The sequence below is a fragment of the Corvus moneduloides genome, chromosome W, assembly GCF_009650955.1.
Source record: "Corvus moneduloides isolate bCorMon1 chromosome W, bCorMon1.pri, whole genome shotgun sequence".
Taxonomy (NCBI): domain Eukaryota; kingdom Metazoa; phylum Chordata; class Aves; order Passeriformes; family Corvidae; genus Corvus; species Corvus moneduloides.
Genome location: NC_045510.1, coordinates 9,421,037 through 9,444,556, shown reverse-complemented (window position 1 = coordinate 9,444,556; position 23,520 = coordinate 9,421,037). Strand labels below are relative to the sequence as shown.

At 45.7% G+C, this 23,520-nt stretch overlaps 1 protein-coding gene across 1 annotated transcript in view; it reads right to left on the bottom strand.

The window, feature by feature from the left end:
• Positions 1-23,520, bottom strand: part of LOC116437367 (E3 ubiquitin-protein ligase UHRF2-like) — a 268,869-nt gene that overhangs the window by 148,848 nt on the left and 96,501 nt on the right. Inside the window, 1 exon segment of the mRNA XM_032095036.1 lies at positions 16,719-16,937. Within this exon segment, the coding sequence (XP_031950927.1) occupies positions 16,719-16,937 (219 nt within the window).

Genomic DNA, 23,520 nt, shown 5'->3' with positions numbered 1-23,520 from the left:
CAACCCACTTCTGCTCTGGCAGCATGAGTGCGTGAATTGAAGAAGTGCAAGTCTCAGAAAGGAAGTTCTACTAAAAAGGAAGTAGCTCCAGTTGCCTGTAGCTGAACTGCCGGAAATGATGGAAGAGATGATGACATGCCCGATCCCCTTGAAGGAACCTCTAAGATGCATGCCCAGGGAAAGTCGGATAATCAGGACTAGAGGGGCCCTGCCTCTAGCCAGGTAGAGGCCAGGGAAAACCATGTTTTTTGGGCTGTTTCAACATCAAAATACATCAGGAGGACTCTCCATCGAGGCTTTGGTCCTGGAGGTGGGCCTACCCCATCCAATCTCCAAGGAGGAGGGGAAAGGCTACCTACAGAAGGACTCTAAAATTTTCCCAAGTTTTCTCTCCACAGCTAGAGGTTTTATTATTTAGCATTATTATCATTTTCCCGTGTGTTTGTTAAATAAATAGTTTTTATCTCTTTCACTTTCCTCTGAGGAAAAAATTCTTTTTTTCCTGAACCTGGTGGGGGATGGTTGTAACCTGCCTTCTATCAGAGGATATTTTTCCTCCAAATTTGTCCAAACCGGCACAGGCTGCACATGGATCTCTGCATTCCCCATGGACCTCCCTGGGCTGCAGAGGGACAGCTGCTTCACCATGGTCTTCACCAGAAGCTGCAGAGGAATCTCAGCTCCAGTGCCTAGAGCACCTCCTCCCCCTCCTTCTTCACTGACCTTAGTATCTGCATAGTTGTTATTGTCACATGTTCTCAGTCTGTTCTTCTCTGGCCACAATTAAAACTGTGCAACAACTTTTTGTTTATCTTTCTTCTTAAATATGTTATCACAGAGGCATTACCACCATTTCTAATTGGCCCAGCCTTGGCCAGCGGCACATCCATCTTTGGAGCCACCAGGGATTGGCTCTGCTGGATACTGAGGAAGCTTCTAGCAGCTTCTCACAGAAGCCACCCCTGTAGCCTCCCCATTACCAAAAACCAGGCCATGCAAACCCTGATCATTTTCACATCCCTCCTCTGGACTTGCTCCAACAGGTCCACATCCTTCTTATGTCAGAGACCTGTCCTGGTTTCAGCTGGGATAGAGTTCATTTCTTCTCAGTAGCTAATAAAGTGCTGTATTTTGGATTCAGAATGAGAATAATGTTGATAACATACTGATGTTTCAGTTCTTGTTAAGTTGTGTTTATCCTAAGTCAAGAACTCTTTTTTGGATTGTGACTCACGCTCTGCCAGTGAGGAGGTTTGCAAAATAAACTGGGAGGGTACATAGCCAGGACAAGTGATTTGAACTGGCCAAAGGGATATTCCACACCATAGACAATCATGCCCAGTATATAAACTGGGGGAGTTATCAGAAGGAGACCTGATCTGGGTTCAGGAACAGGAGTCTGGCATTGGTCAGCACGTGGTGAGCAATTGTATTGTGCATCACTTGTTTGGTTTTTTTCCTTTCCCTTTTTATAATTATTATTATTCTTCTTATTATTATTATTTATTGTTATTATTGTATTTTATTTTCAATTACTAATCTGCTCTTATCTCAACCTACAAGTTTTATTTTTTATTCTCCTCCCCATTCCACTGGGGTGGGAGAGAGAGAGGCCATTTGAGCAAGCAGCTGCATGGTGCTTAGTTTCCAGGTAGGCTTAAACCACAACAAGGCCCCAGAGATGAATGCAGTACTCCAAGTGGGGTCTCACAAGAGCAGGGTAAAGGGGCAGAATCACATCCCTTGACCTGCTAGCTACGTTTCTTTTGATGCAGCCCAGGGTACAGTTGGCCTTCTGGGCTGCAAGTGTGTATTGCTGGGTCATATTGATCTTGTCCACCAGCACCTCCAAGTCCTTCTCCTCAGGGCTGCTCTCAATCCATTCTCCATCCAACCTGTATTTGTGCTTGGGATTTGCCATGGTTTAGCATAGTTTGGGTTTTTAGTTAAAGAGGACTCCATCAGCCATGGAAGTGATTCTTTGCAAAGAAGTGCTTACAGCTTCCTCTAGACCCAATAGAACCAATCAACTCGCTAGTTTGAATATTGGCAACTTTTTAAAGCCACTTAAGAAGCTTGACACGCCTCTGTGATCCACATTTAAGAACAAACAAACCCTGGGACAGCTCTTTTGCTTCCAGTTTTCGGACAGGCAACTGGGGGCCCGCGGTGTGGCCCAGTGGGGCCGGGCTGGACCCTGCTCAACGTGGTCCAGCCGGGTCAGCCATGGCGCAGCTTGGCTGAGATCTCAGCCACTTCTGCTCGCTGGACACCCGGCGCAGTCCCCCTCAGTGCAGCTCGGGCCAGCCGGGAGACAGCCACCCCGGAGCCTCGCAGCCCGGTTCCATCCGCAGCCCTGCTGCGTGCAGGCAGCCCGGCGGCGTGGCTCGGCCAGGCCAGCCCTCGCCTAGTGCGGCCAAAATTCATCTGAGGCCCTGCTGCCCGGCAAAGATCATGTGACCAACAGCGATAAGCAAATTCCAGCTGCAAGGCCCGGGTGACATTAACCCTTTTAGTGTTGTAAGTTTCCTCCAGAACAGATGAAGCCTGCAGACATCAATCGTCTCCCAAGTCAAAAGAAAAGGAAGGGTGAGGGCACGTGAAGAAAACACCATAAAGACACCAAAGTCAGTGAAGAAGGAAGAGCTGAAACCCCGAGAGAGGAGAAAGAGGAGATGCTTCAAACCTAGAAGCTGAAATTCTGTTGTAAAGCTATGGTGATGGACTATGATACATCAGAGTACCTGTTGTAATCTCATGAAAGCATGGGGTGTGCAGTGTTCAAACTGCAAATGTAAGCAAAAGTATCTGTGCTGAAGTAAGCAAATGTTGAAGTAGCTGTGATTTGATTAGAAGCTTGAACAGAGAGAGATGAAAGTGATGAAGACCCTTGCTCCCAGGGAAGAAGACGACCTCTGTTCCTAGAGATGAAGATGCTCCCAGAGATAGGTGAAGAGAACCTTTGCTTCTGAACAGCTCATCCTTAAAATGGTACCTCAGTAGCTCAAGATTGGACCCTCGAAAACAGTTGTGGGGAAAGCTGTAAGTCGAGGGAAGGGACTTTCACATGCAAGCAGAGAACCATCCCAGGAGGCTGTTGTGCTGTGACATTGAAGCCATGAGAGAATTGTTTCTTGTGGAGATGTCTCCATAGCATGAGCAAGAGAGACTGCTCTCCCTAAGTGAACTGAAAAAAGAGATTATTATAGAGGTGGTAAACTGACTGAAAATCTCAAGAGTTGTCTTTTTACATTGTCAGTGGGAGAAGGGAGAAAGGTGGGGAGAAGTGTTCTGAAGGTTTAGTCTTTTTTTCCCTTCTTTTAGTTTTGTTAATAAACTTCTTTATATTCTTTTAAGTTTTGTGCCTGCTTTGCTTTCTCCTAATTCTTATCTCACAGAAGGAAAATAAGTAAGTAATGGATATTTCAAACCAAACCACTACAGGATCGCCCCACCCCAGGTGCAGGATCTTGTATTTGGCCTTCTTGAACCTCATGAGGTTCCCACCAGACCACCTTTCAAGCTTGTCAAGGTCCCCCTGGATGGCATCCTGTCCTACAGGTGTGTCGACCACACCACTCAGTTTGGTGTAATCTGCAAACTTGCTGAGGGTGCACACAATCCCACTATGTCATTGATGAAGATATTAAACAGTGCTGGTGCCAATATGGACCCCGAGGGACACCACTTGTCACCAATGTCCATCAGGACACTGAGCTGTTGACCACGACCCTCTGGATGTGATCATCCAACCAATTCCTTATCCACCAAATAGTCCACCCATTAAACCCATATCTCTCCAACTTAGAGAGAACGATGTTGTGGGGGACTGTGTCAAAGGCCTTACAGAAGTCCCAAGAGATGACATGTAGCTCTTCTTTTGTCCACTGATGGAGTTACTCCATCATAGAAGGCCTCTAGTTTGGTCAGGCAGGAGTTGCCCTTGATGAAGCTGTACTGGCTGTACTGAATCACCTCCCTGTCCTCCATGTGCCTTCGCACAGCTTCTAGGAGGATCTGTTCCAGGATCTTCCCAGGCACAGAGGTGAGGCTGACAGGTTGGTAGTTCCCAGGGTCCTCCTTTCTACATTTTTTAGATAGTGTAGTGGTTTGGGAATGGTATTCTCCAATTTAGTAGTCCCGCTAAAGCCGCTTGCTCTCACTCCCCTTCCCCCTCCAAGTGAAAGCACAAAAGGCAAAGATCAGGGATTGAGATAAGAACAATTTACTGGAAACAGCAATGAGATAAGAAAATGAACAATAACAGCAACAATATTTAGAACAAAAGGTATAAGACAAAGAAACTATTTACACATAAAATAAAACAATACTGGACAGTTTCACCCGCCATGCTTTCTCCTACCAGTAGGAATGCCCTTCTTTTCAGAAGCAAGAGAGTCCCTTTCTCCCACCCCTGGAAATGACATAAGGTGGTATCGAATAACCTCCTAGACACACCCACAGTCACACCCTCACAGTTACCTCAAAAAAACCCATTAACTCCTTCCTGGCCAGAACCAGGACATTATCCACCCTTTATTCTATACCATCTATGTCATGCCCAGATCCTACACTGTCTTGGGGTGACTGTATGATACTGTATTCCCTATCGTCTGCCTTATGCCAGACATGAATCCTGTGCCTTTCTGTGCCTTTAAAACTGGGTCTGAGAGAAAGGAAAAAAAAAAGCCAGGCAAATTCTTCAGAGTGTTTTGTGCCCAAGGACACTCCACTCCCCTGCATTCCGACGGTGGCTGAGCGGAGGAAGCACCTTCCTGCTTTTTTTCGCAGCTCTCGGCTCCTTTTCTCAGAAGACAGATGGAGAGTTAAAATTCTTTGCTTTTTTTTCACTGGCCTGCTAGCTGAGGTAAGAACTCTTATGGAACTGTTCAAAACACCAGAACATCAGAACCTCACTGGGAGGCCTTTCCACCAAGGCCCGGAGGGGCCCATGCCAAGCCCCAGCTCTGGAGAGGAGACGGTCACGCCCACAAAGGACTTTGAATCTTCTCATGTCTTTTCCACAGTGAGAGGTCTTATTATTTAGCATTACTCTTTTTTTCCCCCATGCCTGCGTGCACTCTGCTTGTTAAATAAATAACTTTTTTTTTCACTTTCCTCCGAGGAAAATTCTTTCCGAACCTGGTGGGGGTAACCTGCTGTAACCTGCCTTCTATCAGAGGACATTCATTTCGGACGGTCCTCCGAATTTGTCTCAAATCGGGACATACACCTTCCAACAACCACTGAGACTAGCTCAGTTGGTTAGCGAATGGTGCTAATAACGCCAAGGTTGTGGGTTCAATCCCCACATGGGCCATTCACTTAACAGCTGGACTCAATGATCCTTGTGGGTCCCTTCCAACTCAGAATGTTCTATTATTCTGTGAAAAATACACATATATGTAAATACACACAGGCACAGGTATCATTTCCATAGTTACTGGCCATCCCTCCAAGATGCCTGTTGAGTTCATTTAGTCCATGACTGTGGGTTCTATCCATCCTAGATGTCTTCCAGGGCAGGGGTGCTAGTTGCTGCATCAGCAGCTCACAACTGGTGTATCTGGAGCACTCCATCCTCATTGGCCATGGTAGTTATGGCATATAGTGGCAGTGTCAGGCAGCAACCAATATTATACAACTCAACATTACAGACTGTTCTTACCCAAAAATCAAATCCCCTTGAGGTACACATTGTGTTTCCATGTCCCTCTGTATCACCCACCAAGTGCATCCAGGTCCTTGAGCAAAAACAATCCCATGGATAGGTTTGCCTTTGTTTGAGGCAGGACTAATCCAAACTGTCTTCCCTAACACACTTCTCATATGCACCAGGGGGCTTTAACTCCTTCTACAGTGTGTGAAGGTTTTGATTCGGTATGTGTGCATCTACATGATGTATTTTTACTGCCAACTTCTCCCCAGTTGCAGTGTAGAGCACATTTTTCAAATCTTGTCCTGTCCTGACTGGCCCAAGTGCTGCTGCATGAGCAATCTCCTGTTTAATTCGTTCAAAAGCTTGTTGTTTTTCAGGACAGCACTTGAAATCATTCTTCTGGGTCACAAGATAGAAAGGGTTTACAATCTGACTGCAATCTGGAATATGCATCCTCCAAAAACCCACAGCACCTAGGAAAGCCTGTGTTTTCTTCTTGCAGGTTGGTGGGGACATAGCTGCTGTTTTGTTGACGACATCCCTTAGAATCTGATGATGTCCATCTTGGCATTTTACTCCTAAAAACTGAACTTTCTGGGCAGGTCTCTTGACCTTACTTTGTTTTATGGCAAAATCAGCCTTCAGGAGAGTCTGGATTATCTTCTCCCCTTTCTCAAAAACTTCCTCTGCTGTGTTGCCCCATACAATGATGTCATCAATGTATTTCAAGTGTTCTGGAGCCTCACCCTTTTTGAGTGCAGTCTGGATCAGTCCATGGCAAATAGTGGGGTAGTCAGTTCCAGGTGTGCTGCACACCCCTCCAGATGAAAGCAAACTGTGGCCTGCACTCTGCTGCTAAAGGAATGGAGAAAAAAGCATTATCAATGTTGAGGGTGGCACCACTTTGCTGCCTCGGACTCCAGTTCATACTAAAGTTCCAGCATGTCCGGCACTGCAGCACTCAGTGATGGTGTGACTTGGTTCAGGCCATGATAGTCCACTGTCAATCTCCACTCTCCATTGGATTTATGCACTGGCCATATAGGGCTATTAAAGGGGGAGTGAGTCTTGCCACTCCCTGTGTCTTTAATCCATGAACAATCTCATGGATGGGGGTCACAGCTTCACGGTTGGTGCAGTGTTGTCAATGGTGAACTGTTGTAGCAATCAGTACCTGTTGTTCTTTGACCCTCAGGAATCACACAGCAGAAGGGTCCTCTGAGAAACCAGACAAGGTATTCAGCTGTCTAATTCCCTCTTTCTCCACCGCAGCTATCCCAAAAGCCCAACAATATCTTTTTGAGTCCTTGATATACCCTCTCCTGAGGTAATCTATGCCAAGGATGCATGAGGCCTCTGGGCCGGTCACAATGGGGTGTTTTTGCAATTCTTTCTCAGTCAGGCTCACTTCAGCTTACAGTACAGTCAGATGCTTGTGATACCAGAAGGGTTAATTCAATTTTTACTGTGCCTGTGAAACTTTTAGCAGAGAAACCAGGCATGCAAACACTGCTCCTCCAGCAAGGACAGTGGGAAGATAAGAAGACATGTGGCTCAAGAATGCAGTGATAGACAAAACAAAGGACTGAATCTCTGGGAACTTGGGGTGGGATTTATGGTAATGGGTAAATTGTAATATATATATATAGCAATTGTATATAAGCAACACACTTTTAGAATCACATGTCCACGTAAAGCTAGGAGTATTGCTTGTTGGACCTCAGGTCTGAATAAATTATGCCCTCTTTAACACAACCTTATTGTTGGACAGTCTTATTCCAATATTTTGGACATTTGGTAACAGCAATTGGCACCCCAGATGGGACCTCAGCCTTGAGCCTCAGTGGATCTGAGGCCAATAGATATCTAGCCAGCTCCAAGGGATTCTTGGAGAGAGCTTTGACTTCTGATCATCACCTGGGGCTCAGGCAGGATCCCTGGGTGAGTAAAGGCATCATTTAAATTAATTATTTTAGGGTTATTGGAAAGGGCTATGATCAGAATTACTGGAAAGGGGGTTCGAGTACCTTAGAACGGCGTTCAAGAAAGAGGTTCACAGGTTCATAGGGTTTGAGCCCCTGGGTAAGCTTACCAAAAAGGAAAGGGGGGAAATTGAGTGTCCCGGTTTGAGACAAATTCGGAGGAAAGTCTGAAATGAACATCCTCTGATAGAAGGCAGGTTACAGCCATCCCTCCCCCACCAGGTTCAGAAAGAATTTTCCCCCTCGGGAGTTTCTCCCCCTTCCAGGTTTGAGTCCTTGAAGTATTAGGGGTTCAAGTCCCCTGGGGAAGGAAAAAGGGAAGAAAACGAGTAATATGTCAGAGGTAGTCCCCGGGAGGTATCATCAGATTGAGCTCTTGATTTTGTCGTCTCGTAGCGCACTGTTGCTGTCTTGACTCCGGTGGAGAAAGAAAAAGAACAAACCCAGTCTCAATTTACAACTGGAGCCTGGCCCCAGCTTTGGCTGGAGTGTGGTGAAGTTTGTTCAATTGCTTTGCAGTCTTTGCATTTTTCTTGACCTCTGGGAGTGTGTTTGTGTGAGAGTGGTGTGTTAATTTGAGTTTGCCTGCATATGAACCGAGGGACACCCATGATCTAAAAAAATCTGTTTGCTGAGAGTGTTGCAGTGTGATTGCTGGGATTTTTGAGTTTTATCGAAGGTCGCTGTATTTCTGTAGGTGACTGAGATTGCATTTGTGGACTTGGAGCGCCCTCTTATGTCCATTTTAGTGATTGCAGCTTGGCCATTCTCCCCCCCACTGTTACAAACCCAGAAGTTCTAAGGTAATAGCTCGTGTACTTGTAATTATTGAATATGGAGGCAGTTTCTTCTAAAACTAAAGTGGGACATGATAGTCCAAATTCTCCATTGAAATGTATATTGAACCACTGGAAAAATATAGGAAGAGGCCCGCTAAGAAAACCTAAACTAATTCAATATTGTAATCATTGGTGGCCAGCATATAAATTAAACTGCCAGGCTAGGTGGCTGAAGAATGGTACCTTAGATTATAACACCCTTTTACAACTGATGTTGTTTTGTGGAAGATAGAGGAAGTGGGATGAAGTGCCTTATGTGGATTTATTCTTTAATTTGAGAAACCATCAAGAATTGCAAAAGGGGTGCCTACCTGCCCCTTCAGACCCTCTCATGTTAGCTTTAGAGAAGGAAAGGGCAAGGAAAGGAGAATGAAGCGATATTGTTCTGTTGCTCCTGCAGTATCAGACACCATTGTTTGAAATGCCATGGTCAACGGGAGGAGGATGATGTAGAAATGATGGGGGCACCAGAAGGGGAAGATACAGGGAGACACAATCTGGTTGTATCTGATAATGGGGAAACGCAAGGATGGGGTGAGCAGTCGGGGGGAAGCAGGAGTTAACTTCAAGCCTGGTGGCAGGGCTAACTCTGGGTAAGAAGGAGCGGTGTCAGAGACTGAAATATTATAATTTATGATTTAAACATTTTCTTAAAAGACTTTTAAAACTGTATTACAAAAGCTGCAGAGAAGACTACCGCACCCTGAATGGGGCCCTGACTGAGGCCTTACAGGACTCACTGATGAAGATCAGATAAAGTAACAACTATGGGCTGGGGACATTCACAAAGCACAGGCTTAACACCTCCAAGGTGGAGACCACAGCCCCAAGTCTATCAGCCGCCAGGCTAGCACAGACCCTCGCACCAAAGGGTGGAAGGAGGAAAGGCTTTGGGTATCAGAAAAAGTCTGTGGTCAGAGGCGCAGTGACTGCCCATCCTGCACTGTGCAGAGGAGGCCAGCTGAGGGGTCCTCACCGGGGGCGGGGGGAAGCTTATCCACAGCAGAAGGGGGTGACATGGCCCATCACAGGAGCCCCCCTCAAAGGGGTCCCCAGACCCTGCACAAGAGCACCAGAGATGATGCAACAGACCCTCAGTGTTGCAAGGGACAGTGTGTCAAGCTAGCCCCTGCAAGGGATTCTGTACTCTTTGGCGTGTGGTGTGGCCGCATGTTGGCGGCGTGGCCACGGCGGCAATGGGGGACCCTCACCACCAGAAGACCCGATGGAGGGGAGCAACGAGATGTTGTTGGGACCCTTGGATGGGTGATATGCTTCCACCTAACCCCTGTCACCTCTCCCTGTCCCCCCACCCCTCACACACACTTCTTTTTTCCATTTCTTTCTTTTTTTCTTTTATCTTCCCTTCTCTTTGCCTCCCTACTATTAAATAAAACACATCAATTTTTTTCGCATCAACATCTAACCTCGTTTGGTTTTAATCTCGTTTCTGGGAATATTTTGAACCTTCTAAGTTCTTTCTGGTTTATGCACAGAGACTTAGCTTGCTTTGCTTTTCTGGGTTTAAACTGGATCATAACAGGGGGTTAAGCAGGAGATGGGTAAACAGGAGGTGAGAGCTCTGCTCCAGGAGGAGGTGGGATCTCATGACTCAGTCGTGGTAAAGGTACCTTTCTCCCCCATCCACCTTGAGGCATGGGTGAGTCTGGCAGGACTCGATAGAGAAAATCCAGAGAGGGTAGCTAAAGTATTTGAAACCATTCTCAAGACCCAGAATCCAAACTGGGGGGAGATCCAAGTTCAGCTAGATAATCTATTAGATTCTACAGAAAGAGAGATGTTACTCAGGACTGCTACGAGGGAGGTGGACAGGATAGATACAGTGGGGAGGTTACCAGGAACTGTTGAAGAGCATTTTCCCTCCCAGGACCCCCATTGGGACCCCAACACAAAGAAAGGGAGGGTTTACTCAAACAGTATCAAAGATGGATATTATTTGCCTTTAAATACACAATGCCAAAGGTAATAAATTGGTCTAAATTTTATGAGATGAAACAAGAGCCACATGAGACAGAGTGAACTTGAGGAATGCCTTAAAGTAGCTGCCAGGAGATACACTAATATAAATCTGGAGAAACCTGGGGAAATGGTACAGTTGGCTTCCATATTCATAGGGAACTCAGCACCAGATATTAAAAGAAAGTTACAAGAACTGGAAGAACCAGACTCTCATGACCTAGGGAAACTTTTAGAAATGGCCTAGATAGTCTTTAATAATAGAGGAGAAGAGGAAGTGAAAAAAGAGAAGAGAGAAAGAAAACTGGAAGAAGGAATGTGTCAGAGACTGAAATATTATATTTTATGACTTAAACATTTTCTTAAAAGACTTTTAAAACTGTACTACAAAAGCTGCAGAGAAGACTACCACACCCTGAATGGGGCCCTGAATCCTGACACTGCTCGCTGATGAAGATCAGATAAAGTAACAACTATGGGCTGGGGACATTCACAAAGCACAGGCTTAACACCTCCAAGATGAGGACCAGAGTGCCAGGGCTATCAGCTGCCAGGCTCGAACAGACCCTCGCACCAAGGGGTGGAAGGAGGAGAGGCTTTGGGTATCTTGGAAAAGCCTGTGGTCAGAGACGCAGTTGTTACAGCGGGGATTCTGTAATACAGTGTATCAAACCAGGAGGCCCATAGAAAGAAGTATATAAGGACAGATTCTTGGAAGATGTTTCAGAGATGTTTATTTCTCCAGCCGCATGGCCGGGATCTGCCGAGGAACTGAGGCAGTCACGGGACCGAGGGTCCTTGTCCGGGCAGTGAAACACAAAACAACCAATGGCGAACGAGGCTGACCAGGGGCAGGGAAACCCCGTGCCTCCCCTCAGGGCCCCTCTTCCAGGGCTACATGGCGGGGGAAAGGGACCCCGACATGCAGTAACTGCCCATCCTGCACTGTGCAGAGGAGCCCAGCTGAGGGGTCCTCACCGGGGGCGGGGGGAAGCTTATCCACAGCAGAAGGGGGTGACATGGCCCATCACAGGGGCCCCCCTCAAAGGGGTCCCCAGACCCTGCACCAGAGCACCAGAGATGATGCAACAGACCCTCAGTGTTGCAAGGGACAGTGTCAAGCTAGCCTCTGCAAGAGAGGCACGTGGGCGTTCCCACCTGGCCCAAAGTGTATATTAATCCACGGGATTCTGCACTCTTCGGCGTGTGGTGTGGTGGCCTGTGGTGTGACGGCGTGGCATGGCGTGTGGCAGCATGTAGTGTCGTGGCCACGGCGACGACGGGAGACCCTCATCACCAGAAGACCAGATGGAGGGGAGCAACGAGATGTTGTTGGGACCCTCGGATGGGTGATATGCTTCTACCTAACCCCTGTCACCTCTCCCTGTTCTCCTACCCCTCATACACACTTCTTTTTCTATTTCTTTCTCTCTTTTCTTTTCCCTTCTCTTTGCCTCTCTACTATTAAATAAAATACATCAATTTTTTGGCAACAACATCTAACCTCATTTGGTTTTAATCTTGTTTCTGGGGATATTTTGAACCTTCTAAGTTCTTTCCGGTTTATGCACAGAGACTTAGCTTGCTTTGCTTTTCTGGGTTTAAACTGGATCGTAACAGATGGGAAGAGACTTGGGTCTGGGCTGGTCCAGTGTTGTGATGGGTGTGTGGACTGGACAGTTGGGTTGGGTGGCCGAGGGGGCGGCGCCTTGGATTGTAGCAGCATTTTACAGCTGGTGGTGTCTTGTGCAAGCCTTGTGTACACGGTGTGTGCTCTCAGTGCATTGTGTCTGTGCTGTCTGTGTCTTTGTCCCTATGTCTCTGTGCACTGTGTGTCTCTTGTTGTTTGTGTGTGTACACTGTATGTCTGGGTGAATGAGAGTAACTAAAGTATTTGAAACCATTTTCTGCTGGATAACCTATTAGATTCCACAGAAAGTGAGAAATCAGGAAGAGAATGAACAGGAAAGTAGGAAGAGGGTAAGAGGAAGTGAAAAAAAAGGAAGAGAATGAGCAGGGAATGGCAAAAGAAGAGGTGATAGCTATCAAGGAGAAGGAAAGGGAGGAAAGAGTGTATTGGGTTTGCATGGCCTGGTTTTTGGTAGCAGGGGAGCCACAGAGGTGGCTTCTGTGAGAAGCTACTAGAAACTTCCACCGTGTCTGGCAGAGCCAATCCCTGGTGGCTCTAAAGATTGACATGCTGCTGGCCAAGGCTGGGCCAATTAGAAATGGTGGTAACACCTCTGCGATAACATATTTAAGAAGAAATCAAAACAAAAGTTGTGGTACAGTTTTAATTCCAGCCAGAGAAGAGCGAGGTGAGAATATGTGAGATAAACAACTATGCAGACACCAAGGTCAGTGAAGAAGAAGGAGGGGGAGGAGGTGGTCCAGGCACCAGAGCTGAGATTCCTCTGCAGCCTGTGGTGAAGACCATGGTGAAGCAGGCTGTCCCTCTGCAGCCTATGGAGGTCCACGGGGAATGCAGAGATCCACCTGCAGCCCATGGAGGGGACTCACGCAAGAGCAGGTGGATGCCTGAGAGGAGGCTGTGATCCTGTGGGAGACCTGTGGAGGGAGGGGCCCTGCTCCCAGGCTGGAGCAGCCTATCCTTGAAGGACTGCACTCCATGGAAGTCACCCACTCTGCAGCATTTTGAGGGGTACTGTTGCCTGTGGGATGGACTCACATTGCAGCAGTTCACAGGGAGCTGTTGCTCGTGAGATGGAGCCACATCAGAGAAGTTAATGGAGAACTGTCTCCCATGGGAGGGATCCCACAATGCAGCAGAGGAACGACTCCTCTCCCTGAGCAGCAGGAGAAGCCACAGGTAATGAACTGACCATAACGCCCATTCCCTGTCTCCTTGCACTGCTGGGGTAGGAGGTAGAGCTGGGAAGGAGGGAGAAGTGGGAGGAAGGTGTTTTTAAGGGCTTGTTTTACTTTTCATTATCCTGCTCTGATTTTGTTAGCAATAAATTCACTTTATATCTCTAAGTTGAGCCTGTTTTTCCCTTGATGGTATTTAGTGAGCGGTCTCTCTGTGTCCTTATCTCAACCCATGAACCCTTTGTTAAATTTTCTCTCCTCTGTCCAGCTGCAGAGGGGAGTGAGTGAACGGCTTTTCATGGATGCCTGGTATCCGGCCAGCATCAATCCACAACAAAAAGAAAGAAAATGGGAGCTGGAAAGGGAAAGGAGAGAAAGACATAAAGATGTAATGCTAATCTAATTGTGGGACAGGGAGAGGACCTGCCCAGGGAGGACTGAAGACGAATCAGTGTGCATATTGTAAGGGTTTTGGACACCAAGGTCCCCAGAAGTTGAAGGGGGCAGAGGCAGCAAAGTTACCCCTACATCAGGACTGATGGGAACTGGGGGTGGAACCCCAGCTTAACCCCTGGTTACCATACAGCTGGGGAAAGATAAAAAAGAAAATTAACTTTTAATAGACACTGGAGGTAAATATGAACCAAAAAAAATTAGGCTAAAAAACTGTAAATGTTTTTGGTGCAACAGGGAAAGCAGAGAAAAAAGCATTCTTTAACCTTATTAATTCTAAATTGGGCAAAAGATGGTGTCTTGGGGTGATTTTATGATAATACTGTATTCCCCTATCATCTTCTTCTTGCCCAGAAATGGGTCCCGCAGCTTTAAGCTAGGTTCGTGAGAGGGGGGAGAAGCTGGGTGAATTCTTCAGCGTGGTTTGTGTTCAAGGGCTTATACACACTCCCCCATGTTGCTCAGCTTTTGCAGCATGAGTTAGATTCCTGCTTTTTGGCTAGCCTGTTGGCTGAGGCAGGATGTTTTTCCCAGGACTGCATGCCAAAATCCTCCAGTAACTTCTTCTTCTTCTGGAACTGTTCAGCCTAGCTGTGATCCGAGAACCAGATCATTGGACCCCGTGGACCAGTGGGGAGGCTGCGGGGGCACCACATCCCGGCCTCGGACCTTGGGAGGGGCCGAGCCAGCTGTGGAGGGAAATCTAAATCCACCAGCTTTCTCTGCAGAGATGAGGTTTATTATCTGACATTACTCATATTTTTCCTGTGCCCTGCTGGCACTCTGCTTGTTAAATAAATAGATTTTTTCACTTTCATCCAAGAAATTCTTTTCACATCGGTGGGGGAGGGAGTGCCGAAACCTGTCTTCTCTCAGAGGAGACATTCATTCCAGAGCGTTTTCCTCCTAAACTTGTCTCAAATCAAGACAGAATGGCTCACAGCTGCATCAAGGGAGGTTCAGACTTGACATTAAGAAATATTTCTTTACTGAAAGAGTGGTCAAACAATGGAACAGGCTTCGTATTTTATTCTTTACTTGTCACTTTCCTTGGTGTTTTTTATATTTATGAACTCCTTGGGGATCATCCCCTTACACTCCTTGAAGGATGTGCACAATTCATTACCATTCAGCACTGGGGTTTTGGTATATTTACCATAATTGATGGAGTCTGATCTTGAGGCCAGTTGGGGTTTTAGTTTAGTCTTAGGTTTTGCTGTTAAAGGAATTTTCTCCCATATGCATGTTGCTAGGGGACAAATAGCTGTACTTAAGAAAGACAAAAAGGGGGGTGGGGCGGGCCTGGCTACTCCTTTGTCTACACCTGGGTGTGGGGTCAGTTCCGGAGAGAGAAGCTGCAGAGAAAGGAGCTGCTGCTTCTTTCTTTTTGGCCGTTCTTTCTTCCTGCTGGAAACAACGCCGGGACCCCAAAAGCCGTTTTCCCTGCCCTGCTGGAGACCGAGCTGTGGCTGCCCTGCTCCGCTGCTGCTTCGAGCTTTCGCTACGCTGTAGCCCTGCTCGCCCTGCCTGCCTGGGCCTCCGTGGGTTTTTCCCATCTGGATACATCTCGTCTGCCACCCGGGATTTGCGTTCGTCCCTGCCGCTCCAGCCTGCCGTTCTAGCCTGCCGCTCTAGCCTGCCGTTCCAGCCTGCTGTTCCTGAGAGCCCAGGATCAGCTGCCCAGGGGTTTGTGAAGCCTTTGTCCCATCCCTTCCCGGGATCCCAGGGCACGGGTGCCGCGTGTTTCCCGAGCTCGCTCCGGAGCGCCCCCTGCAGCCGCGGGGGAACCATCGCACCTGCCCTGCTCACCAGGAGCCGCCAGCGCCCCTGCCGGCTGCGAGCAGAACTGCACCCGAGGGGAAAGGGCCTGACAGCCGAGAAGGCTGGCACTGGGTTTGTGATTGCTGTTACTGCCATAGTTGTTGTTGTTTTGTTTGACTGGTTATATACATATATATATATATATATATATATATATATATAGAGTAAAGAACTGTTATTCCTATTTCCCACATCTTTGCCTAAAGGCCCTTGATTTCAAAATATAATAACTTGGAGGGAAAAGGGGTTATATCTGCCACTTCAAGGGGGGCCTCTGCCTTCCTTAGCAGACACCTGTCTTTCAAAACCGAGACAGCTCTTGGCACCCATTTTGTTCTCACCCCTCTCTCCTTTCCCTATTCTGAAGCTGCCAATGATCCCTGAGACTCACCTGTTCCAGAAATTGCTCCTTTTACCTTCTTCACAAGCTCTCATAGGGACTACAGTGTGAGCATGTATTCCACCTACCAATACCATCACCATCACTCTTATTACAGGGTTACTAAGACCAGTTTTGTATGAAGGAATTCTGAAAAGAGTAGCTTAAATAACTACCTGCTGCTTTGCTTGTAGCCAAGAAAGGGTGCATTTTGTTCTTTTTTTTACAGATTATCCCCTTTGACATCCTGCTACTCTGAAGAAAAAAATCCATTTCCCCATGATTCTAGCTTCACTAGATTTTCAAGACAAATGTGAAAATCTGGCTAATAGAATCCCCTATTTTAATATTGCCAAGTCCGTGATCTATCCCATGGATCATCAACAATGGGCCTGGCAAGGAATGAAATTATGGCAATCAGTAGACATTGAAGCTTGCATCCCTGAGCCAGGTCTGGAGTTCATGGGTGAAGGAAATTCCTTTAGAACCTTTGATATGTGCCTTCATTCCCATAGCAGAGACTGTAATTTCTCAATAGACCACAATGAACATGCTGAGACAATACTTGCCTGATCAGATTGTCCTCTTTTATTACTGAGTCATGGAAGCACTATCTGGACTTGTTAACCGTAAATTTTCTTCACACACAAACCCCAGACTTAGCTATGGAATTACAGTATGTTAATCTAATGAGTAGCAAACAAACCTAAAAGCTTTAGGTTTTGTTTGTTTGTTTAAGAATGCAAATAGACTTCCCATATTAGCCAAAGAAATCTTACCCCAGCAGAATTTTAGCATGAACCTCTTTGTTAGTCCTTGAAATTTCTCTGAGAGAGGTAATTTCTGCATCAAACCAGAATCCTCTTTCTTCTGGAGCCTCAACATTGTAGTTAACCATCACCACATCACCCACTTTTAGTTCACTCCACTTCAGAATGGTTCTTGCTCGTGGTCGAAGATTTTTGGTGTCCATTTCTACTATGCCATTCTCTGGATACCTTGAAAGGCAAAACCAAACAAAAGTGACAGTTAGCACTCCCAAAGTAATAAGAAGTAAGTTAAATACAATATTTTTCATAAACACATTTTTCAAAATTGCTTTTGGGAGTGTTAATGTTTAACTCTATTTAAAAATTAGATCTAGTATGCTTTTTATAAATTTTATATTGGTTTAAATGCAGACTAGTGACTTGACTAATCTCATAGCAGAAAAAGTATCCAGCAATCCAAAGGAAAAAAAAAAACCACGAACATTTGAAGATTTCTTTTTATAAGTTCAAACTTCCACATAGGCACAGATCAAATTTGTTCTCAGTTGTGCCGGTTTGGACAAATTTGGAGGAAAATATCCTCTGATAGAAGGCAGGTTACAACTGATGCCTTAGGTTTTAACTTTCATATTTTTCAAATTCTGTACTGCTTAGTGTGTAACTCTGAAGTTTCTTGTAGCCTGTTAATTTCTGCTCTCTCGTGCTAGGTAGACATAACAAAGCCTCTCTGGGCCTGCTCTTCAAGGATACCCAGACCTAGGCCCAAAAAGTATAAACCAAAAAGCCTCTAAGGGGTGAAAGCTGAGGGGAATTACATCATTAACTGAAGCTTTAATTGGAGAATTAACCCTGATATGCAAATGAGCCAAACCTATAAAAGTGTGAAGAACTCGTGACCTGTCATCCATCTCGGGGTCCATCTTGAGAATAGCTTCAGGCTCCCCAGGGTGTACCTTTGAAAGCCTTTCAAATAAATACCTACCTTATTCCCTTACTCCTGTCTAGTCTCTGTTTCTAGGAGGCCTCTCAAGGCATCACAACCACCCCTCCTCCACCAGGTTCGGGAAAAAACATTTTCCTTAGAGGAAAGTGAAAGGGATAAAAAACTATTTATTTAATAAACACACAGGAAAAGGATAACAATGCTAAATAATAAAACCTCTCATCGTGGAGAGAAACCTGGGAAGATTTCAGAGTCCTTCTGTAGGTGTGGTCTCTCTCCTCCTCCTCAGAGCTGGGTCAATGTGGGCCCACCTCTGGGGCCTCGGTGGAAAATTCTCCCAATGTGGTCTGATGTTGAAACAGTCCAGAAGAGAAGAAGGGAAAAACCGAAGTCCCAGGAAAACAAAGTTCAACTCTCCATCTCCCTCCGGAGAAGAGGAGCCAAAAGCTGGCTGAAAAGCAAGAACGGTGCTTCCTCTGCTCTTGCTACTGCAGCAGAACGCAGAGGAGTGTGTATTTGTGTCCTTGAACAACTGCTTTGAAAAGTTTGCTTGGTTTTTTTTTCTCGTCCCCCTCTCAGGCTCAGTTTAAAGGCACAGAAAGGCACAAAATTAATTTCTGGGCATAGAGCAGCGATAGGGGATACAACATCATAAAGTCACCCCAAGACATCAGTAAAGTCAAAGGATCCAATTAAACCAACAGTGAAAAAACAACAAAGATTAAAACTTGAATCTTCAAAACTGCTAAATTCTAGTTTAGCTTGGCTTTCATACATTTGTTACATTTTCACCAACTTCAATAACAAAATGGAATTTAAAAAATACATGCCCTACAATCACAGCATGTATAAAAAAAATCTCATTATGAAGATTGCATGAGTCCACATTCCGTTTAACAATGTTTTAAAAAATGGCTAACTGCAGAAACACAACAAAAATCAGGACTAGTTCTAAGACTTTCTAATAGACACGGCAGCTAATAGTTTAAAAGTGTTTTCTCTCTTCAGTTATAAAATTCAACCCCTATTATGTTAAATCAGAGAAGCAATACTTCCGAATTTCTCTTCATGAGATACAGTAATGCTTGAAAATTATAAGAAATAAAGAATAGGCAAAAAGAAAAAAGACACTTCACTAAAAGACATTAAAGGGATTTTGAGTTCTTTGGCAGTTTTGTTTTTCTTTTACCTAGAAATCTGATTTTCCCTCCCCTTTTGACTATATTATGAATAATTTCTAGTGAACTCTATTCCCTTTTAAAGTTGAGAGACATTCATTTAGAAAAATTAAAGTAGGACTATTTGAATGGGATTTTGGACGTGTCAATTCTGCTTAACAACATAGTCTTAAATTCTCTGTGTAAAGACATTTTGCAGTGACTGTAGAGGTTGAATAGTCTCCTTGGCGCTGAAAAACCGCGCAATGTGGACCCTGAAAATAACCACTAGAAAAAGAAAATATAGACATATAACCTCTTAAACTAAAGCAGATAGAATAGAATAGAATAGAATAGTTCAGTTGGAAGAGGCCTACAACAATCATGTAGTCTAACTGCCTGGCCAATTCAGGGCTGACCAAAAGTTAAAGCATGTTACTAAGGGCATTGTCCAAATGCCTCTTAAACATTAACAGGTTTGGGACACTGACCACCTATCTAGGAAGCCTGTTCCAGTGTTTGACCACCCTCTCAGTAAAGAAATATTTCCTAATGTCATGTCTGAACCTCCCTTGATGCAGCTGTGAACCATTCCCATGTGTCTTCTCACTGGATACCAGGGAGAAGAGATCAGCAACTCTGTCTCCACTTTCTCAGAAAGCTGTAGAGAACAATGAGGTCATCCCTCAGTCTTCTTTTCTCCAAACTAGACAAACACAGAGACCTTAGCTGCTCCTCATAGGATGTTCCTTCCAGCCCTTTCACCAGCTTTGCCCTCTTGGCTGCCAGGGCTCCCAGCTGACTCATACTGAGCCTGCCGCTGATCAGCACCCCCAGATCCCTTTCTGCAAGACTGCTCTCCAGCCACTCCTTTCCCAATCTATACTTGTGCCCAGTGTTATTCCATCTCAAGTGCAGAATTGGGCATTTGTTCTTGTTAAATTTCATTCCATTAATCATTGCCCCATGTCCCAATCTATCCAGATCCCTCTTCAAGGCCTCTTGTCCCTTGAGATAGTCAACAGCTCCTCCCAGTTTGGTATCATCAGCAAGCTTGCTAATGATGCATTCAAGTCCTGCATCCAGATCACTGATAAAAATATTAAAGAGAACTGGCTCTAGAATTTAACCCTGAGAAATGCTGCTGGTGGCCAGTCACCAGCCAGATGCAGCCCCATTCACTACAACCCTTTGAGCCCTTCATCCAGGCAGTTCTTCACCCAGTGCACCATGAACCTGCTCATGTCACAGTTGGACAACTTGTCCAGAAGGATGCTTTGAGGGACAGTATCAAAAGCCCTACTAAAATCCAGAAAAACTACATTCATTGCCTTCCCTTCATCCACTGTGTGACATTATGGTAGAAGGCTATCAAGTTAGTTAAACAGGACTTTCCCTTTGCGAACCCTTGTTGACTGTGCCTGATGATTGGATTGCTCTTTAAATGCCTTTCAGTAGCACCCAGTATGATCTTCTCCATAATTTTTCCAGGAACTGAGGTTAGACTAACAGGTCTGTATTTCCCTGGGTCTTCCCTCATACCCTTCTTGTAGAGGGATTCCTTGTGGAATATAGGATACCCCAGGAGGGCTTGGGCATCCCAGGGCTGTTGCAGAAGTAACCCTGATGGGGCCTTAGGCTGAAAACAGGCTTGCAAGGCACCTGCTAGCTGGCAGCCTTGAACAGCCTTGGGAAAAGGTATACACTGGTCAGCTCCCCCGCTGCTTAGAGGCTTTCTCATGGGAAAGGGGCGTGAACTTTGGGAAAAAGTATAACTTGGTGTAACGGAATAATAAAACTGGAGCACAATGCTCAAATCGTATCGGTGTTTGTATCGTGACTCTGGCTGGATTCCCCTGCTCCCGGGACCCCCCCCACTAACGCTTCTTGTAACTAGGAATAGCATTGGCCAGCTTCCAGTCAGCTTGAGTCCCCAGACTCCCCAACCTTTGACAGATGATTGAGAGAGTTCCTGTCATAACATCTTCTAGCTCCTTCAGTACTCTGGTGTAGTGGTTTGGTCCAAAATACTCATTACTGTTTATCTTCTGTGAGATAAGAATTAGGAGAAATGCAAAGCAGGCACCAAACTTGAAAGAATATAAAGAAGTTTATTAACAGACCTAAAAGAGGGGAAAAAAATTTATACCACCTTCAGAACTCTCCTCCTCCCCCCACCTTCCTCCCTTCTCCCACTGACAATGTAAAAAGACAACCCTTGAGATGTTCAGTCTGTTTACCACTTCCATAATAACCTTGTTCAGTCCATTTAGAAAGTCTCTTCTTGCTCGTGCTATGAAAACATTATCACAACGAGACAGCCGCCCACTTCCAAATATTGTTCAGTCCATTTAGGAAGAGGAGTCTCTCTGCCTGCGTGTGAGTCCCTTCCCCCAACTTGCAGCTTTTCCTGCAACTGCTTTCGAGGGTCCACTCTTGAAGGTTTTTGGGGTACAATTTTAAGGTTGAGCTGTTCAGAAACAAACACAGAGGCCTTTCTCCTTCCCTGGGAGCCGCTCTGGCTGCCCACGGCAAGGCAGTGGGGGGGGGGTTCCACGGCTGGAACAGGTCCATCGACTCCAGGATGGCCGTGGCCTGCTGGCCCCCACACGGGCCCGCAGCCGCCTGTCCCAGCGCCGGAAACGAGAGAGCTTGGGGGGGAGTTTGTCTATTAAGTGTGTATCACAGAGGCGGTCACAACTTTAAGTGGCTTAAAGAATTGTCTATATTCAAACTGGCCAGCTGATAGGTTCTATCAGGTCCCAGAGGAAACTGTAAGCATCCCTTAGCAAGGACATCCCTTCTGGGACTATGCTTGCTAACCTATGACATCTGGGATGATGAAGTACTAAGGCCTGAACAACAGGCCCTGAGCCAAAGTTGACCTCTAGATGAACCTTCCAACAAAATGTGATATGTATCCGCTCATTAATGAATTAATCAGTTAATTAGCGATATGATATATGTATCCGGTCATTGGCAAAACATGCATTTACCTTTCTGTATTTAGAAGCCAGACAAGGCCACATCTGGCCTTGTTTGGGGGTGTAGGATCAAAGACAACTCCCTTGGTTCCCCCTTGAGCCCTGGCCAGGCTTTGGGAGAAACCCAATAGGAGAATGAAACTAGATGTTCCTGCACTAGAAGTAATGGTAGCTTGTTTATTCAACAATATAAAAGCTGGGCTTCTCTCACAGTGAATTCAGAAGCCTTTTTGCCTGCAGATGGACGCACTTGCAAGATTTCCCAGCTGCCAGGAGTGGCTCTCCAGTCCTTCACTGTGATAGTGGCTTCCCCCAGCTGACATACCGATCTGGATGAAGGGGTAAAGTATTAGGGTAACTGGTGATGTATCTTTCTTAATCACTATAGGCAATCTTTTGTAGTAATGATTAGGTGCATTGCTTAGCTTATCCTTTTGTGATTCTTTGCAGTTTTGCATTATAGTAAATTACATTATTCCTTAAGTTGATGACTGTGTCTTTGGTGGTGACCCTGCCCACTGGCAAAACAGATGAATCCCATCAGACGCTGTGGACTTGTGAACATTCAGCTGAGACGACTGGTCCCTTACAATTTCAGTATCCACAAATGGAAAGTCACTGTTCCCACAGTCATGATCCTTTGGCTAAGGGGACCTGGCAGCCCAAGATCTATCAGTATTAATAAAGACTGAGGAAAAAAACCCCATTGAATGTCTCTGCTTTTTCTTCATCCCTATTAGTCAGATGGCCATCTCCAACAAGTATCAGTCCAATGTTTTCTTTAGACCTCCTCTTGCTACTGATGTGATTAAAAAACCCCTTCTTGTTATCTGACACAACACTGCCCAGTTTCAAGTCAGATATGGCCTTTCGTGTCTTCTCCCTGCACGTATGAACCACAGCTCTGTAATCAACCCGCGAAGCCTGACCTCGCTTCCAGAGATCATACAATTTCTCTTTCCTCTTGAGCTCCACAAGGAGTTCTCTGTTCAGCCAAGCTGGTCTTCTGCCCCACTTGCCTGACTTTTGACACAATGGGATTGCCTGCTTCTGTGCTTCTTAAAACCTGACCAGCACTTGTAGACTCCTAAGCCCTCAAAAGCAGATTTCCAGGTGTGGCGGTACACTCTCCCCCCTCTTTGGGCTGCTGTACAATCTTAGGAAGTCCTTTTAGGCCTTGACCTTTAATTAATGAGTTAAGCAGTTGTACTGGGTCCTGGCCTGTGCTTATCAAGCCACGATTCAGTACTCTCAGAGGGCTGTAGTTGAGGCAAGAACCCAAACTGTATTTGAGGACACTATAGCTGAGATAGGGACCCAAACAACAAAAACTACAGTAATTGCCTCAGTAGCAAAAAAGAAAAAATGGATAAGGAGAGCTACAGGTCCATATAATCAATTAGAAGAAGAAGAAGAATCAGGAAATCAGGAGAGGAGGGGTGAGATCAAGAGGCCAGTCCTTCAACAAAGAAATTGAAAGGAGTTAGACAAATCAAGCAGGAAACGGAAGTTACTTGGTCCCTGACCTCAGCAGAACTTCAAGACTTGCAAAAAGACTACAGCCACCAGACAGGTGAGTGGATTTCTTCCTGGACACTTTGATACTGGGATAACAGGGCCAACAGTCAGCGATTAGGTCATGAGAACTAACAGCTGGGACCCCTTACTAGAGATTGAGGAACTGAAAGAGGAATTGGAAAAGAAGGAGCAATTTGCAGTCTCTGGAG